The sequence below is a fragment of the Leguminivora glycinivorella genome, chromosome Z (genome assembly GCF_023078275.1).
Source record: "Leguminivora glycinivorella isolate SPB_JAAS2020 chromosome Z, LegGlyc_1.1, whole genome shotgun sequence".
NCBI classification, from domain to species: domain Eukaryota; kingdom Metazoa; phylum Arthropoda; class Insecta; order Lepidoptera; family Tortricidae; genus Leguminivora; species Leguminivora glycinivorella.
Window position 1 is genome coordinate 26,670,465 of NC_062998.1, and position 20,891 is coordinate 26,691,355.

Here is a 20,891-nt window from a genome sequence, read left to right on the forward strand (position 1 = left end):
CAAAACGATCAACAAGTGTACTTACAGCAATATTTTTTCGTGATACAAAAGTTTATGTAGAATGAAAGTAAAAAGTGTTATTGCTAGGTATACCACGACTCTACCACAACAATCTCTGTAATCCGTATTTATTTTATTTAGGCGTTAAGTATAAGTAATGGCATCGGGGACCCAGAAACGAGATTATTTTTAGGGGAATTGTTATTTGGTGCAAGAAATATTTATATTAGGAAAAAACTTTCTTAAAAGAACACCTGAAAATCGTAGTCTACTGATAATAACAGTTTATGTTAAGACATGTGTTGTCATAGCACCTTGTCGTGGTCTTTGGTAATTAGTCGTCAGTATCTATCTACAAGTACCTAAATGCTTATGGCGCAATAGAATTAATTCTTTAATATTTAATACACCGCTAAATATACCGCTTTCCATTAGGCGGACCGTATGCTTGTTTGCCACCGACGTAGTACAAAAAAAACATATTTTTTGTTTTGGTCTTCCTACAGACAGGCATTAAATTTGTCTGTCTGTCATTTCCTACAGGCAGGTGTCGACTAATTTGCAATGATTTATTAGCAGCAGATAGAGCAGATTATTGTGGATATTTACTAAATTAAGCCTGAATGTCTGTCTGATAAATTATCTAAATTGATGTATTGTGTTGTCATTTCTGTATAATTTTGTTTTCGGGTAAATTTTGTGATCCACACATTATGTTTTTGAAGTTACTTAAAAGGAACTACCTATATCACAGTCAACATATATTATTTCCTTAAAAAAAATATTATCTGAATAATCTGCAGCCTTCAGACTATACTAGTTCTAGGAGATATCACAATATGCGAGAATGTCCGGCATGTTCTCGAATATTCTTCGAGCAAGATCCGTCGTGGAGTCGAACATCAATTGTTCAGTTTTCAGCCCTAGTCTGTTCATATATTTTATCATCGACTGCGAATCTTCGTATTCAATAACTACATAATTAGTAAAAAACATAATATGGAAAGGAAAAAAGTCTAGTAGGTAGATAGTGTTTATATGCAGCAAATTAATTAACCAAAATACAACAATTTTCCCTCTCGCCGCAATCTGTGGCTCGTGAAAATATGAGGTTTGGAGGGCACTTTTGCTGTTTTTCTACGCATTCACCTCCACGTTTCTGACATCGAGTTTCCGAGAATGGCACTAGAAAAAAAAAGAACGAGTACATTAGGTCGCTGAAATAATTTATAAAATTAACTACTTATTCCATAATTCAGTAGGTAGGTAATATAAAATTTAACTTACAAGCATAACAACATTCGATTCCATTTTTCTGTTGTTGTGGACACAGGCCTTTAACTGGGACGCGATTTGCATCTTGGCAATCCGTGGACGAGACGCAAAGGCCACCAATGGTTAAGCAAGGCAACTCTTCATGCGTAGTCCATGCTGTCGAACATATTTTACAGTTTTATTTATACTTTTTACTTTTCATTCTGTAAATTTATTCATTATAAATATTATACGTAACTATAAAACATGTTATAAAAATACTATAATTCAAAGAAAACTAACATAGTACCTAACCTATGTATGAATTTATAATTGTTAATTTAAGTTCGTATTTGTTTTTTTTAATCAATGTATCTATTTATTTAGGATAGCAAGAAAAACAGTAAAATAGGTATACTAAAAATATGACTAAACAATTAAAACTACAACATTAAAACTAAATATCAAGCTACCTATAAAAATACATAACTACAAAAATAAAACTGTCATAAAGAGAAAACCCCGTCCATTGTTCGGCCTGCGGCATGGACCCCATGTTCGTATTTGTTATAATATTTATTTATGTAGATATAAAAGTTCACATACAATCATAAAATTTAAAAAAGAAAGAAAAGAAAAGAAAAGATAGAAACGTTGCATCCCATATAAGACACCGCCCTCTCTGCCATGGAGCCAGCGTCAGCCCGTCGGGACGTTTGCCATCGGTTCGAGACAAACCTGGCGGTTCCAGGAGGCACGGAACACTTACCGACATACCGACAGCATCGCACGACGAATTATTTCATTTATCGAGTGTTGCCTAGGGAAACGACCGGCGCAACGTAGGCAGCTGAGGCCATAGTGGCCGTTCTCCTCAACTATCGCCCCACAAATGCAGCGGTGAACATTGCATTATTAGTTCCTAAGAACTTCACAAGTACTCTAATCGTCTTATAAATCGCAAAATAATTCTTATTGTCCAATTTAAGGCGCAACGTGCTCAAAGGCCAAAACCGAAACGAGGCCTTTTATCGATTTGAAAATTTAAGTTGTGTGATAAGGAGAACTCAGGTAAAAAAAACTTCCAAAGGTTTGTATAAACAATACCCACACTTTTCCCGTTTCCGTGATGTGATGGAAAAGGCAGACAATGCCTAATTATTAATATCAGTTACATTACTTACTTGCTTCGTAACCAGTACCATAGTTAACATAAACAGCACTAAGTATAAGCCAAATAAACAGATTAGGAACCATAATTCGACAATTCACACCACTTGTATTAGCTTCCTGCTACAGGCCTTCAGCCAACTGTGAACGACAAGTCTGTACTATCTCTGGTTTTATACAATTTGGCCCGCATTAGTAATATGTAAATTTTACTTTCGATGTGATAAAAAACAAATTACCCTTTTGTTTTCAGGTTAGGTCAACAACCAGGATGAATGAACAAAATATGTATAAATTTTGCCAGAATTCATTTGTGTATGTTCCTAACATGTATTTAAGAAGTTAAGAGTCAGATTTTTGCATTTTTTGATGCAGGTTGGAGCGGGGGTGACTTTTAGGAAGTATAGTAAAAGTGTCATCTACGTATCTTTTTCAATAGTTTTATTTCATGAGTAACTATCGCGGTAACCGAAGACAATATTAAATAATCAAAAGTTAAAATTGTGTCTTATTTACCCAGAAAACAAATTTTAAACAGGTTGCCTGTATGACATGGAACATCCTATTTGTCATCTTAGAAAGACTGGCAATTTTATACATTCAGTTGGATCTAAAATCAACTATGATAAGTAAAAAAACCGGCTAAGTGTAAGTCGGACTCGCCCACCGAGGGTTCCGTACAAACTTTGAATAGTTGAATCATCAATGTTTATAACACGACAAACTTGACTAAATCCCTCAAGACTCAATTTCCAACAGCCATAACAACTATTTATTTTATTATTTTATTTATTTAAATATCTGGGCGACTATTTTAATATATCACGTCTTTAAATAAAAAAAAACTCTTATAAATACAAAAACAAAAAAAAGACAAAAACCAAAAACTTAATTTCTGGCCGGGATTCGAAACCCTGACACCTACGATCTATCTGCGTACATTAGACCGACCTCGTACGACTGAGCTAAGCGGAATCGATGCGCGCGCGGCGAAATTAACGACCATATTTTATATTTACTAACGCGAAAGAAAAACTCATGAAAACTCGAAAATTCGCGTTTTCTGGGATCTAAGGCTACGCTAGATCGATTTTTCACCCCCGTAAACCCCTACATAACAAATTTCAGCGAAATCGTTAGAGCGGTTTCCGAGATCGTCGGTATATATGAATAAATAAATATACAAGAATTGCTCGTTTAAAAGTATAAGATTATTACAATCAAAGGTAGCAATAGTATAAACATACAGTGCTCCACAAAACTATGGTATTATAAGTTTGACTGTGGAGTCAAGAAATCAATTAATAATATATAACAAGTAATATTTAATTTACAATTTACAACGTCCAAAGAAATTCAATAGTTTACGACATGACGTAAGGACACTACTTACCCGACCCCATTATATCAAGAATAATGCGATGTAGGAAATGAGTGTTCAACGTACAGCGACATCTATCGTCAAATTAAGTAAAGTTTCTTTTTTTTTACAAAAACATTAAAGTTTAGGGTGCTCAAATTTTGCACATTAATTACTGGTGTAGAGCCACAACAACCATAAAAATTAAAAGCCCAAATTCGTCGGGGGCAGAATCAATTAGATTATCCTGGCACGCCCTTTGATAATTGAGCTCTTTCTAACGATACCCCACTTGACCTAGTCACTTGACATTTACAGTTTACCCCCCTTTCATTTTGGCCATTTTATATAATAAATATTAATAAATTTAAAAACAATACTTTCAATTTGTAGAGGTTAACAATGTTCATAACTATTCCAAATTTCAAATCGATAGCATAAGTAGTTCTCGAGATATTAAGGAATGTGACAGACGGACAGACAGATAGACAGACAGAGCGGACAGAGCGGCACCATAAGGGATCCTTTTGTACCTTATTGGTACGGAACCCTAAAAACAGGCTTGTGTCGTGGGCGTGGGTACTTAAATTAAACAAAGATATTGTACATAATACTTACATAGAAAATACCCAAGTGTCTCTATCGACATTTAAAAGAACGTGTCGCGTTTAACGCAGTCTTTGAAGGTTGTACTGTTCAATCATGAAGTACGTCACAGTAGTTATAATAAAGATTACTATCGTATTACACGTATTACAGACGACGTTTGAATCTGACAAGATGTAATAGCCGTAATAGGCCTATGATGAACCCAGGACCATCGGCTTAGCAGGGTCAGTTACCACTAAGCCAGACCGGTCGTCAAATACAGACTGAACCGAACGTGGCAGTAATCCGAACTACAGCACAGAATATAATAATTAACTACAGCGTGACGAACTGACCAGTGATAAGATTTCGAACCTATCTAACTAAGTATGTATTTCGGTAGTATGGACTTGCAAGTCAAATTTGATGCGCCTGGCTACTGGCTATTCCTAAGTCTAATAATATTAGGTAATCATTATTTTAAGTTCAATGCTTAGTAGGTACAACATTTTGCAGGTGATGCATATAATATATTTTTCCCCTCACTAGCTCGGAAAGACGTGTTTTGTCCTTTAATACAAGCGGGTAAAAACGCATTTTATTCACAAGTGGGTAAAGTAATTTGACCTTGAAGCGTATCTAAGTAGCTTTTGACAGCTAACAAAACGTAAACGCTCATAAAAATGATTCATTATGATTAAGTAAAAGGCTTGAAATTACAATTAAAAACATCAAATTTAGCTTTATTCACTTCTTTTCATGCATAAACATTCAAAATCCATAAGAAACATTTGTTTTTTTTAATGATGTTGAATATCATTCTAAACGCACGAGTTAAGTTGATGCAATTTCAAAACGCAACGTCAGGCATGCCAACGTGATCAATTAAATTTTACTTCAAAACCAAAACATTTCTCGCCGACCGATTTTCATAAAAAAAAACAGCTTCCAGTTTTCTGTTACAAAACCTGTGAAAAAAATGAGTGATACTACCGATGAAGACGAGTGTACGCCTGCGGAACTAGTGCAAGCTGTCAAAAATGCGGAATTAAGTTTGCTGCCGCAAAAATCCTGTGATAAGTACATGAAGGCTTTCGAGCAATTCAATGTCTGGAAGAATAAAAAAACCGGCCAAGAGCGTGTCGGGCCACGCTCAGTGTAGGGTTCCGTAGTTTTTCGTATTTTTCTCAAAAAGTACTGAACCTATTAAGTTCAAAACAATTTTCCTAGAAAGTCTTTATAAAGTTCTACTTTTGTGATTTTTTTCACATTTTTTAAACATATCGTTCAAAAGTTGGAGGGGGGGGTCGCACTTTTTTTTCCTTTAGGAGGGATATTTCCAAAAATATTAATATTATCAAAAAACGATCTTAGTAAACCCTTATTTATTTTTAAATACCTATCCAACAATATATCACACGTTGGGGTTGGAATGAAAAAAAAATCATCCCCCACTTTACATGTAGGGGGGGTACCCTAATAAAACATTTTTTTTCACTTTTTATTTTTGCACTTTGTTGGCGTGATTGATATACATATTGGTACCAAATTTCAGCTTTCTAGTGCTTACGGTTACTGAGATTATCCGCGGACGGACGGACGGACGGACAGACAGACATGGCGAAACTATAAGGGTTCCTTAGTTGACTACGGAACCCTAAAAAGGAGCAAAAACCTACTCAGAAACGGTTATACTGTCATATTTTATAGAGTTAGCCAACTCTAAGAATATTATATATACAATATTAAATATATACCTACGTTTGATTATATATTCTTAATACACATATAAATATAATTATATATATATATATATATAGATATTGTCATATTTTCTTGGTAATAGCGTATAACAAGTCACAATTTCTTTTTATTAAACATCTTACTTAATATGTCAACCACGGCAACTGGGTATATTGCCCATCTACTTCTACCACTTTTTATGTACTCGGCAATAATGCTGAACTATAATCTAAGAGTTAAAATTATTTTTTTTTGTAAAACACATTTATTTATTTTTTTACCTACTGTTCATCTGAAACTTCAACCTTAATGTACTTAGCAATAATGCTTTTATAACTTAAGATTTGATTTATGAAGGAGCGAATTCCTCCTAACACAAGTGTCAAACTTAAAAGGAGGATTCGACACCCTAAGAAACCTTGTTTGATAAATAAACGAATTTTGAGTTTTTGAATTTTTTGAATTTTGAAAGAAGCCCAGCTCTCTTTGGAGCATAATTCTATGCTCAAATCTACATTGAAACTAAAAAAAGATGTTCACATAGATAAATACCCAAAGCTGTTGGCGTTTCTCAAGAAAACCGGTACCGGATACAAGCCTAAGAAATCGAAAATTTTTACAGCCGCAGATATAGAAAAGTTTTTTAATGAAGCTCCAGATTTAGAATACCTAGCAGCAAAAGTAAGTTAAATCTTAGTTTTCATAAAACAACTAATCATATGCAATAAAGTTGGAAGCTTTTAAAAGCTGTTGTAATACATATCTAGTATGAATCTAATAGCTTATATAGAGTAACATTAATAGTTGACGAAGTCAACGAAACAGTTGTATCGGTGCAATGCCATGACTGTATTGGATCACAAGGAGGCTGCAAACATGCTATAGCTTTTCTTATGTGGGTCCATCGCAGGAGTGAAGAACCATCCATTACATCAGTTGAATGTTACTGGATGAAATCTAAGCTATCGAGAGTTGGAACTACCATAAAGTATATAACAGCAAAAGACTTATCTAATGGTAAGCCTAGTTTGCCAACAAATACTGTAGTATTTGAGAAGTTTATTGAGGAAGGAAGGAAAAGGCCACTTCACAATTGTGAATTGATTAAATTTCAGGAAGATTATGTGCCTAATACAGTAAATACATTCTCCATGCACAAATTGGTATTTAAATATAAGGAAAGATCCTGTGACACTTTCTTGGAAAAACTTTTGTTTAATGACATAGATGTTAAATTGGTTGAGGAAAAAACAAGACAACAACATCAAAGTGGTCTTTGGCACGAATTAAGATATGGAAGGGTGACAGCTTCACGAGCATATGAATTTAGTAGGTGCAAAACTACTGATGGAACACTGATCGCTTTGATAATGGGTGGAAGAATTCCAGACACCAATGCCATGAAACGTGGCAGACTGTTGGAAGATGAAGTAAGGGAAACCGTCTCTACCAGTCTGGGGAAAACAATTAATAAATGTGGCTTATTTATAAGTAAAAAATATCCCATGATAGCGGGATCACCAGATGGGGTCTGTGATGACAGCATTATAGAAATAAAGTGTCCAGTAAGTACTAAGACTTACAAAAATTATGTCATTAATGGAAAACCAACCAAAAAGTTTTACGCTCAGATGCAGATACAAATGTATTTGTCACATCATCACAAAGGTTACTTTTGTGTTGCTGACTGTAATTATAGTGTGAACAAAAATGTAAATATAATAAGTGTGAAATATGATGAAAAATATGTTTCAGAACTTATTTTGGCTTTAGTCAGTTCATGGAAGGATACTGTGTACCCATTATTGTACCAATGTGTAATTTAGTTATAATAAATAAATAAAACAAACAGTGAATTTTTACTTTTATTTTTTCCTAATTAAATCAGGTTATTGCATAAAGGTAGGTACAAGATATTATAGGTGAAAAACTTAAGAAAGTCACCTGTTGTATGTGTGAGTGACGTGTTCGAATAGGCGTTTGTTTTGTTTGTGTTACTAATTATAAATATGTGTTATCTATTCCAACACGTCACTCACACATACAACAGGTGACTTTCTTAAGTTTTTCACCTATACAGTTCAATTACAGCTATCATAGGCTACCTATTTAATTAAAGAATCCTGTAAATTTATTAAACCACATGCAATGGTTATACTATCATCAAGTACTCTAACTAAATTGTGATTCACACATGCGTGTGGTTTCAGTAAACTAAATTCTCTCAAGCGGCGAATCACTCTCTCTATGTGTATTCTTAGGCTAGCAATTTGTTTAGTTTCCCTCACCTCGGTCTTTGAAAGCTTAGAACCTTTTACAACACTTGGAGGTCGCACTAATTTTACTCCTTGTTTGAGTAAATATGATTCTACATGCTTAAAACCTCTATCAGCCATCACACACATGCTTGGTTGCAAACATTTAATAAAATCACATGATTCTACCAAACATGTGTCTGTTACTCTTCCTCCATACCCAGGTGATATAAAATTTACTAGACCATTTGGAGTGCAGGAGATAAGATACTTGATAGTATTAGCCTTTTTGTATTCAGACCAGGAGAGAGATTGATTTACAGCTTTCGAGGGCTTCTGTATTTCTATTTCTAAGCAGTCAATGATGCAACTTACATGATAATATTTATGTCTGAACGCCATTGGTAAATTATTTTTTATATTATATTTATCTAATTTTACAATAAAAGCACGCATGACACTAGCCAACAAAGGAACATTTTTAAGAAATATCTTACTAGCATAACTTGGTGTCATGGAAAAATCATCAGCGAGCTCTCTGAATGAGTTATTTAATCTAATCTTTTTTAAACACATGAGAAAATGAACTGGAGGAATATTTGTGTATTCTTCGATTAGACCTAATAAATAATGACAGTCTTTAGGAACACCTATATAACAGCGAGGATTTCTGTTGATTTTAAGTAGTGTACACTGCAGCATTAGAGCTGCCTCTTTCTGTTTATCATCTTGTAGCAACTCACTGCAATCTGAAGTTGAATTTGTTTGAACAGATATAGTTTGTGATGTACCTTCATCCATTATCGATGGTGTATACGAAATATCACTATCAGACTGGGCTTCATCTACAAATATTTTTCTTGAACTTATGTGTATGTTTGATGTGGTTGGTTTGATTTTGGAAGTGCATCTAGTTATCTTAAATGGCGATGTAGAGACAGATTGGCGATCCTGTTTCAATGGTGATGTCATCTGGTTTACAATTTTAACTCCAGATTGAACGGCTTTGCTTCTGAATTTGTGTGTCATGTAAACTTGGATTGATTTATTTGCTGTCTTATCTTTTTCCTGTGTAATATTTTCTATAACTTCATCTCCATGCACAGCTGAAAAAAAAACACATTAATTAAATACCCAATAGCACAAGTCAGTATAGAGATGAAAAATAACTATCAAGTAATTCTTAAATAATGAGATGAGGTACTCTAGGTACAGAATGCAAGGTAATAATCTAACGTTGTGTAGGTACCTTGCTATCAAATAGTTAAGTCATTTAGTACCTAACCTGTAACATAAATAACTACCTATAGAATGGTTTAATCAGCACAATTGAATTGCTAATTTACATAAACAGAATAAGAAATTGATTTATATTTTGAACAGGAATAATATACTAATACTAATGGTAAAAGAAGTTTTAAAAATTCAGTTCAGTAGTTTTCAAAATTATTACCTAATAATAACAAACATAAACACATTTTCACTATGCAATATTACCATGAATAAAGAAATAAACATATAATTACAGCTGCACTCTAGTTTTTCTTTTACATCCTATTATTTTATTGTTATTTAGCATTAAAATAGCATTCTAGTGGTGTGTTGATTTTAGAAATCAATCCTGTCTTTTTGAGTATATTGGTAAAAACATATACACTAATATTTACTTTATAATATTTCTAGCAGTCCACCCCAACTCCTACAGTGAACCTGCACTTGCCTCCTACCTGAACTTCCAACTGATGTCTCTTCTAGCTCTAAGGGTTTGTTTATAATACTTTTCTCTTCCAGATCTTTTATAGATTCTTGAATAATATCTTGTCTTTGTTTTTTTGTAATATATGGTCGGTGGATGGTTTCAGCTGAGGCTCGTTTTCTTCTATCTGGTTGGCAGTCAAACCTGGTGGGTATACACCCTGGCTTCATCCTAATTTTTGCCACAGAACCCATGATGTGATACTCCATATAATTATCCATGTCATTTGGCAACTAGAAAATGAATAAATGGGTACATTAATACAGTGGATTCTTTGTTTATTTTTCAGATAATCCTCATCATAGTCATAAGCGGGGCTTGCCGGACAAATTAAATCACACACGTAATGACAAAAGATGTTGAGAAACATTCTGACACATTATTATTATTTAAACTACCAAACACAAAAACGAACATTGAGAGAAATTTTGTGGTACGTGATGAGTATGCAAAAATTTTTGAACAATATCAAAATCTGCGGCCACCCAATACATCAACGGAAAGATTTTTTCTTGCCTATCGCAAAGGAAAATGTATTAATCAGCCCATTGGACCAAATAAAATTGGTGGATTGCCACGCGAAATTGCATCTTTCCTGGGGCTGAACACACCTGAACAGTACACTGGACATTGTTTTCGACGGACCTCGGCCACTCTATTAGCCGACTCTGGTGCAGACTTGACTACGCTGAAGCGCCATGGTAGATGGAAATCTAGCACAGTGGCGGAAGGGTACCTTGAGGACTCGCTTGAGAATAAATCTAAAATATGCAAAGGCATTGTTAGTGGCATTAAGCTCAACAATTCATACACTGATCCACGAAACCAACCATCCACATCAAAGGATGCACTGCTATTCGAAAGTTGGCCATCAAATGACGAAGAAGTCCCCATTGAAATTACTCCTGCTCCCGCTGACTCACCTACATTTACCTTAGAAACCACTGATAAAGAATAGTTATTTGTTATACAAGGGGGCACCGGGCAAAGTTGTATTTTAACGCCGAGTGTGGAATTGAAAAACGAGCAAGTGAAAGGATTCTATAGTTGATAGTTGGGGAGTTTATTGAAAAACCTTAAATTTTTTGACCAAAGCATGAAACTTGGCACAGTTGTTCCTTATATCAAAATAAGCCGATTAAGATCGGGAGCCTTCGGGAGCCTCCCCCCTGGGGCCCGGGAGGGGGGGTCCAAGTACCGCTTCACCCGGCTTGGTTTGAAAAATTCTAACTTACCCCGTTTAGTTAATAGGTCATGTTTGGTATCGTTTTCGAGTAAATCAATAACGTAGAATTCATTTTTGGTACTAAAATTATAATTTAATGGTAAGTAAAATTAAAAAAAATTTAAAAATTTGAAATTTTCATCCATGATTTACAAATTCAAGTCATCATAAATGACAAACTGTTTGCTTTTTCTATAAATAAAAAATACGATATGAAAGCCTATTTAATGTATATTATAAAAAATATAACTTTTATCCACCTTCACAAACGTTAAGTTCCACAAAAAAATTACTTTAAGACGCGCGGCGTCGGGACGCCGCGAGCGTAATTTTAAAATACCTCTATTTTAAAAACTCTATTAGACCCGGTTTAGCTATTAGGTCATGTTTGATATAGTTTTCGAGTAAATTAATAACAAAGAATTTATTTTTGGTACTACAATACAATTATAATTTAATGGTAAATAAATTAAAAAAAAAAATCATCTATAATTTGCAAATTCAAGTCAACAAAAATGTCAACTGTTTGCTTTTTCTTTAAATAAAAATATGATGTAAAAGCCTATGCGTATGTCACCAAACACCCAGACAAGTTTGGTGGAAGCTTCCTTCACGAACTGCTTGGTGTCTGATGACCATGGTCAATATGTAGTTGTTTTTTAAAAATGCATATTTGCGCGTTTAAACTGGGCGTTTTGCAGCAGCAGTCCCTGGTTTCTGGGCCGAGCGTTAGACGTTGGACGGAGCCAAGGTATCCACACAGGTCACGCCCCACGCCAAGGGTCGTCCCAAAAACCAAGGCAAAAGCGAGCAACCATCAGGCCGCTTTCCGTCTGCTGCTGACAAGCCGACAGTTTCGAGGGTTGTCGGTATGTTCGCTGTGCCGAGAGCCTTGCGGATTAAATCGTTAAGTGCAGCGTGTCACAAAATTCGGCCAGCAATAGACTGGCAGTGGAGTCCGTGGTGTCCTAATGCGTCGGCAGCAAGGGTGTGGTTGGCATGTCTTTAGCCCCAGTCTTAGACAAAATGGCAGTATATGATAAAGTAAGGCAGCCTCGGAAGGAGGTATGTTCTCCAAGTGTCGATCTTTTCTAGTAAAGAGGTTCTTCCGGCACTCATTCACTGTTGCGTAAGGACCCTTGATCTGAAACAATATGTGCATTGTCATTTTATTTAAACAGATTCTGCAACTATCAAATTACATTTTGGTGGATCACCTTCACTATTACACACTTACCTATCATACAAAATAATTACAAACTTTAGTAGAATCTGATTAGCCTATCTATGATATTGCTCCATCTCGTAATAGTTTGAAGCCTTGGGTGGCCATGTTTCTCCCTTGTTGATCGTTTCAAGCTGCGTTTATCGTATATATTACCCATACTATGTCTAATCTAGAAACGTTTTCTTTTGGCTTTGAAGCTTAGCCAGGCCACTCAAGGTGTCAAACTTAACAAGATGGAGCAATATCAGAGGCAAATCAGATTCTACTAAAGTTTGTAATAATTATGTATGATACGTAACGTAAGTGGGTAATACTGAAGGTTACGTGATCCACCAAAAAGTTGTAATTTGATAGTTGTAGACTCTAAAATGATAATGCACATATTGTTTCAGACCAAGTCGTTGCGTAACGGTGAATGAGTGGTCGAAGTACCTACCTCTTTAGGTACCAGAAAAGATCGACAATTGGAGAACATACCTCCTTCAGAGGCTGCCTTGCATCAGCATATACTGCGCACAGTGTACCAGGGGCCCATTTCTCGAAGCTACAAGTTACAATTTTCAACTGGTTGTCAATGTCTAATATGACAAGTTGGAAAGAGACTTCCTCTTGTAACTTGTAACTTTCAGTTTTGAGAAATGGGACTCAGGGCGTTCTTGTTTGGAGTCAGGCGTTGGTGCCACACCAAAATTTGCCAAGTTCGTCTTCTTGGGGATGGAAGGAAAAAGGAGACGAATGGGTACCACACTGGTCACTCTGGTCAGACAACACTGAAGTGGCCAGTATATGCTTAGAAGTTACAAGATGTAAATGTAAATCAGGTTGCAAAAAACGATGCAACTGCATAAAGAGGGTAGAGCCTTCTTTATGCAGTTCTATATGTACCCAGCTATGTTTCTGTGAAGGGAATGTATAGTATGAGTATGAGTATGAGTAATCTGTCAATTAGGACACCACAGACTAAACTATAAGTGCTAACTTTTCAGTGTTGGATACTCTATGGCAAATTTTCCTGCATCTGAAACATATTTTTTTTATCTGTCGCGTTATCGGCCAATCAGAGACGGTTATTACAAACAATTGGTTGCTAGGTAATTCGATGTTGATACAATGGTGAACGACTCTATTGACATTAATTTTATCTTGCATGAATGGTGATATTTCCGTCCATTGATGATGAAGATGATGACTCGTAGAAAAAGTATTGTATACAATAGTGATATAATTAAGCTTTTCACTCTCGTACTACACATGGTACTCTACTGAAAAGTTTTGTATTATATCACGATTGTATAAAATACTATTATATAAATTTCTTTCAGGATTCACTACAATAAATAAATAACAGGTACAGTCGGTCTTTAGATCGTGTGGTCCGACCCGAGTGTTGCCGTTGTCGACACCGGAGTCAATAATAATGAATCTTTTTCTATTTATGCATTAACACACCTCTGACACTGGCGATCAAATATATGAAAGAGGCGCGTTCCCCGCACACAGTCTAAGCTCGCGTAGGTGAACGCGTACTATCCTTTGTGAATAGGCTTTAATATCATATTTTTATATTTATAGAAAAAGCAAACCGTTTGACATTTATGGTGACTTGAATTTGCAACTCACAGATTTTTTTTTTAATTTCATTTAACATTAAATGGTCATTTTAGTACCAAATATAAATTCTACGTTATTAATTTACTCGAAAACGATACTAAACATGACCTAATAGCTAAACGGGTTCTAATAGAGTTTTTTAAAATAAAGGCATTTTAAAATTACGCTCGCGGCGTCCCGACGCCGCGCGGCTTAAAGTTTTTTTTATGAAACTTAACGTTAGTAAAGGTGGGTAAAAGTTATATTATTCATAATCTATATTAAATAGGCTTTCATATCATATTTTTTATTTGTAGAAAAAGCAAACAGTTTGACATTTATGATGACTTGAATTTGTAAATCATAGATGAAAATTTCAAACTTTTAATTTTTTTTCATTTTATTTACCATTAAATTATAATTTTAGTACCAAAAATGAATTCTACGTTATTGATTTACTCGAAAACGATACCAAACATGACCTATGAACTAAACGGGCTATGTTAGAATTTTTCAAAGCAAGCCGGGTGAAGCGGTACTTTGGCCCCCCTCCCGAGCCCCAGGGGGGAGGCTCCCGAAGGCTCCCGATCTTAATCGGCTTATTTTGATATAAGGAACAACTGTGCCAAGTTTCATGCTTTGGTCAAGAAAAAAAAGGTTTGGCCTCTTTTTGTCGATAAACGTCCCCACTATTGAACCACGAACGAAGCGAGTGGTTCGAGAATAGAATCCTGAACTTGCGAGCTTTTTAACACACGAGAAGTAAAATACATTTGCACCCGAGCGTAACACAAAACTTTTCCCCTCACTATAGCGAGGAAACTACAACGCAAAAAATGGGTTTATCACTGCTTCCAGTAGTTCCACAGGTGGTAAATCATCTTGATTTCTAGATTCACCTACTTTTATTAATTTTAAAGCAGTTAATTTGACTTTATGGAAAAAACACGTGTTTCCGAGCTAGTGAGGGGAAAAATAAATTACAATGCAATAACAATAATACCCAAGTTACCAACACAAGCATAAATGTTCCCAAAAAAAACCTAACCGTCATATCCGATGTGACCTCCTCCGTTGTCTAGGACTAAATTAATCCTGGAATGCATATTCGCCACCATATTCCAACACATTTCACTTCCTCTTAAAAGTTTCCAAGTTTGAAATACCACTCCACTCAAATTTTCTTTGTTTCGGACATCGTTTGGATCCCAATTGAGAACCATTTGACCCCAAACGTTCTCAATGGGGTTTAAATCGGGGCTTTTGGCTGGCCACCGAATCAGCTCAACGTCAGGTTGACCTGCCAGCCATTCCTGCACTAATCGGGAGCTGTGTATGGAACTATTGTCCTGTGCCAAATAAATTCGACCTTCGGGATAAGCAATGCGAACTGTTGGTAAAAAAACATCACGCAAGATTTCCACATATTGAGCCCCATTCATCCTGCCACTTACTGTTGTGAGTTCTCCCGGGCCCATAGAACTAATCCAACCCCAAATGCCTAGACCAATCCTTCCACTTGACTTGTTCGGCAATGTGTTCTTTTCGACATATCGCTCATTATGTCGCCTGTAGAGTATCTTGCGACCATGCTTGCCCGATTGAAATGTCTTCTCGTCGACAAAAATTACAACATTGTTTACCCAATCGAAATTGTAATATTGCAGACAAAATGCGATACGGTCGTCTTTGTGGTGGAGTCCCCCTTTATTCAACCGACGGCGCACTGTTTGCATAGAAATCTATAACAAGCATTCATAATCATAATCAATATTTCACTTCTATTCAAGTGTTATTACAGATAAATAAATACTTAAAGATAAAGTAATTGCGTTAAACTTACACCGTATTGTATGGCTGTATCACGACAACGATGGAAGGGATCCTGTGAATGTGTAGCAATCATCTCTGCGTCTTCCGCCTCTGTTGTAACTCTTTGACGTGCTAACCGTGGACGGTCTTGTAGTGCTTCATCGTCGCCTGCTTCATATCTTTGGACCCATAAGTAAACTGTTCGCCTCTGAAAGTGAATAAAGTCGTGATAGGAGTCTGTAACTCTGTAGTGATAAAGTATCATTAGTTAGAAAATGAACGCCGAACGATCAACTTTTTTCTATATAATGAACAAAGATGTTATTTATTGAAATCACATACTTGCACTACTGTTTCTCGAGCAATCTCGGCCACACGCATCCCAATCTCTTTCAGCTCTACTATTCTTGTTTTCTCCCTTAAAGTTAGACGGGGAGCCATTTTCAAGCGTGAATTAACCGAAACGCAACATCAATCGGAAATAAATCGACAAAAATATATATTAAATTTAATGTCAATATGTCAATATTGACAATAAAAGAAAAAATACTGTTTCAAAACTCTTTTGAATAATAGCCCGCGTAACTAACACATACGCATAGGACACACACACATTCGCATTCTAGTGCGACTCTCTTTCATGCAATATTTCAGATTTCTGAAGTGTATAGCTAGATGTGTTGCTGTGTGTACTTAATGTTATTCTTACGAATACCTATAGCTCTATTTTCGCAGCTTTAAACAAGTTTCAAAAAAATAGTCTCTGTATAAAATGAACTAAGAAAATATTTGTTAAAACAACGAAGAAAATGAAAGTTTTATTTATAGCCCTCGGACTTTAATTCAGTTAAAAGAACAACAGAGAAGTTGGATAAATGTTTTTGAATTATTTAACGTCATTTTTGTTTGTAACGCCCAGGAAGGGCGAGATCCGTATATTTAGTAAGAAACGTTTCATTCTTAATTTGAATTTATGATCCTGCTGTAACATTTACTTATTAACGGTCCAAAAAATAGGCCAGTTTCATTCCAAAGCCAGTTTCCAATATTAAGTAGTTATATTATTAACATAAAATCGTATTAAAAAGTTTTTAATGCAACAAATACTCTTAATTTTAGAACATTAATTTGAATATATTATGGACTTGATTAGTCCCGAATAACAAAGGTAGGTAAATCAAGATTTCTCTATTTTATATAACCACGATTAAATGTAATTTTACTGTCAATTTTGTGTTGAAAATGTGTCATTTAGTTAAGACGATACGATACAGGTCAATTCTCCATACAAAGGCTCTCGACTATTTCCTCCCTGGTTTTTGAAGATAGAGCAATGATTTTTTCAACACAGATTATTATTATTTTTATCTGTGTCGTACCGTTTTGATTTTTGCTATTTTTATTTTAAAAGACGCTAGAGCCAATCAAAAATTTCTAAAAACGGCCTTTTTCAATATGTCTCAAAAAAAGGTGTGATAATCAAGATCGGTAACAATTAGCCAAAAAATCTAAACGGCCCGACACCGATTATTTCATTGTTATTCGGATTCTTCAAATTTCGTTCCGTTTAAATAAGTTTTGAAAGAGGAAACAGTCGAGAGCGGAACCTCGATTTTAAAATTTAAAATTTTTTCGCAATATCTTTTAACTGAGTTATTCCTAATGGACATTTTTTTTTTCGATAAATCTAGTTAATAACAATAGTATATTTAACTGAAATTCCCAAATTGAAAGGGGGACTCCTTTCCATTTTAGCATTTTCGATCCCCTAGCTCCTTAACTGATTTTAGGCTCCCCCGTGTTTTAAATAGGCTCCCCCGTGTATAATTTTGGTTTTCGACGCTAAAAGCTACTATAGATGTCGTATAAAGGTTTTCGGCGTGACCGCCTGTCGTATAAAAGCCTCCAGTAACACATTTTAGCTCTATAAGCTTATACCGCTAAAAGGTGTTATTAGGAGTGATGTAAACGTTTATATCACCGTTTTATAGAGCCGCTATAGGCCTGGTCTATAACAGGATCAAATATGACTACTATAGGTCTATAATATTGTATAATAGTGTTAGGGATCACTGCTATGCTATCAATTTGCGCTATTAAGGTTCCCGACAAGCCGCTATAGTTGTTGCGTTATACAGCTAAAAGGTGTTATTAGGAAGTGATGTAAACGTTTGTATCATCATTTTATAGAGCCGCTATAGGCCTGGCAGGCAATTATGGTCGCGCGATAAATGATAAAACATCTGGCCGTCCCTATCGCACTTAGTAATAGTGCGATAGGGACGGCCTGACATTTTATCGTCTATCGCGCGACCATGCTACCCGTGCTGGTCTATAACAGGATCAAATATGACTATTATAGAACAATATTATTGTATAATGGTGTTAGAAATCACTGTTATGCAATCAATTTGCGCTATTAAGGTTCCCGACAAGCCGCTATAGTTGTTGTGTTATACAGCTAAAAGGTGTTATTAGGAAGAGATGTAAACGTTTATATCACCATTTTATAGAGCCGCTATAGGCCTGGTCTATAACAGGATCAAATAACCTACTAAAGAACAATATTATTGTATAATAGTATTAGGAATCACTGTTATGCTATCAATTTGCGCTATTAAGGTTCCCAACAAGCCGCTTATAGTATTTTTAGTAGTTGTATTTTAACAGATTTAAAACCTAACTATAGTAACTATAGCACTATTTTGGGATATAGTGGCTTTGGAAAACACTGCTATAGTATTTAACACTGTAGATAGTGATATGAATACCATTATAGAGCTATTTTGCTGTATAATGAAGTTTTCAGGATACGTTTATATAGCTTTGAAAAGCGTTAATAGTCGTTTTCTAATGCCTTTTATATCTCATCGCCGTATACGCCATAATGACTCTTTTATATCACAGAACTGTTGAATAATGGTTTCGGTATCTCTTTTAAAACACAATAGCGTTATAGCTGAGTTTACTATATGTTTTATAAACCAAATCAGATATATAAGAGTAGAAAACGATTACTTTTAAATGATAATTTTGACCTTAAGAGGGCTTTCGTGTTAAAAATAGTGAAATCGCAACCGAGCGCTCGATCATACCGTGTGTGGTGTCAAATTAAAGGGCTTTGCGAGTAGTTTATAAATATATATCACATTATAGGACTTTTTCTACTTGGTCTAACAAAATATGAGAAAATGTCCAAAAGTGGTAATAATTGTACCGGTGAAGGCTCGTTTTCAAAAAATTGGCAAAAATCAATAATAGCAATTTATAATCACTAAGGCATAACAGCAATTTAAGTAAATGTTGCAGATTAATTTAGTACAAAACTTACTTCGATGTGATGTAGATTTTCAAAGAAATTGTCACTTAATTTTAGGTAATTTCTGAAAAAAAATGAATTCGCCTTAGGCTAGTTTACTCTTTTTCAAAAACTTAAAATAAAAATCTAGTCTGAAATGATTGTGGTACAGGATATACGAATTATAAATTTACCCGTTTTAATATTCAAAATTGTCCAAATTTTACAAATAAGATCGACTGATTCAGCTCTATACGTGCGTTTTTCTAAACGTGCATTAGAGAAAAATTCATAATTAATTTAATGAGTTAGTTTTCAAAAATCCAGTCTTATAAAAATCAAGATAATAAGATGCTCTTACTGGAACTTGAATTAAATAAATCTATTGGATAACGGAAAGTGTAGTATTTCACCGACTAAAACTATCAATTTTACATTCTTTTGACGTTTTTTTTGAAAGCAGCCTTAAAAGGCTGCTTTATGGTATTTATTTATACATCGTAATTATGAAATCAGGCCAAAGATTCGGTATCTGGTTCCGTACAGTGTTTTTCTAGAAATTAACTTTAAAAATACACATAGCGACCAATTGTAGTTTAGATTTGTCATACTAAAAAGAAAACAACATTTATTGATACTGTTTATGCTTTCTATAGTAAAACATTGAAAACAAGTATTGTTTTCTATATAAAGAACTTATAAGTTAAACTGGATCATAGTTAAATTCTCATGCAACCCTAATTGAATCCACGATGGCGGGCTTATGGCAGTGAATGCGTATGATAAGTGATATAGTCGAACTATAAAAGCGTATGTTTTACTTCTTGGATTCATAGTAGAAACTATGGTGCCAATAATTTTATATTGTATTAAATTATATTTATTTATTTTATTCAAAACATGTATAAATCGACGGCGCATTTAAAATACTCCATTAAACTAATATTCTTTTAACGGTAAAATTTCCATCGCATACCTTTTTGCAGTAATGATGGAAGTATACGAAATCCAAATTATGTTAATTGACACTAAACTTCATAAGTTCACACGCCACTTTTCATTAAGTTCCTCGTTTAGAACACTTTTTGTTAAGTATTACACACACATTAAATTATTTTAGAAATTTCGCATTAAAAGGGACGGCAACTGCTATTATAGAACAAAATAACCTGTATAACGGAATCTCAAATGCTACTATAGCATAAATTGATACTATAATAGCGTTACTGTGTCCTCTATGTCAACAAATTAGCACAATAGTCATCATTACATCACCATAAACGACCTTAAACATCACGGATGATACTGCTATAGGCCTATTATATCACTAAATGGCTGCATAATTGCGCCAAATCGGCTCTACAGTACCAATATAGATTATTTATAGGACCATTTAGTGTGATTTAATTTGGCACTATAGGACCAGAAATTGTTACTTGAGAGGAACTATAATAAGCACACAAAATTTCATCCCCATCGGTTCAGCCGTTTAGGAGGAGGAGGTAACCAACACACAAGCATGTCAATGACGTGTTAAAAGAATTTCACCATCCCCTGCCCATCTTACCCCCCGTGTGACGTGTTCGTCACCAAGTCGACTGTGGGATTTGGG

At 35.0% G+C, this 20,891-nt stretch overlaps 2 protein-coding genes across 3 annotated transcripts; both read right to left on the minus strand.

The window, feature by feature from the left end:
- Nucleotides 1–1,019: 1,019 nt before the first annotated feature.
- On the minus strand, nucleotides 1,020–15,463 carry LOC125241896 (U-scoloptoxin(19)-Tl1a-like). Of its 2 annotated transcripts, none has more exons than XM_048150593.1 (3): nucleotides 15,218–15,463; nucleotides 1,288–1,431; nucleotides 1,020–1,185 (listed from the first exon to the last, which is right to left on the minus strand). In XM_048150593.1, exons 1-3 carry the CDS (start codon nucleotides 15,390–15,392, stop codon nucleotides 1,049–1,051), a joined length of 456 nt encoding a protein of 151 aa, XP_048006550.1. In that variant the 5' UTR covers nucleotides 15,393–15,463; the 3' UTR covers nucleotides 1,020–1,048. The 2 variants fall into 2 exon arrangements, with proteins under 2 accessions (XP_048006550.1, XP_048006551.1); XM_048150594.1 differs by lacking the exon at nucleotides 15,218–15,463 and adding an exon at nucleotides 2,439–2,560.
- Nucleotides 7,968–10,373, minus strand: LOC125241895. The gene is made up of 2 exons (XM_048150592.1): nucleotides 10,098–10,373; nucleotides 7,968–9,476 (listed from the first exon to the last, which is right to left on the minus strand). Exons 1-2 carry the CDS (start codon nucleotides 10,345–10,347, stop codon nucleotides 8,221–8,223), a joined length of 1,506 nt encoding a protein of 501 aa, XP_048006549.1. The 5' UTR covers nucleotides 10,348–10,373; the 3' UTR covers nucleotides 7,968–8,220.
- Nucleotides 15,464–20,891: the final 5,428 nt, after the last annotated feature.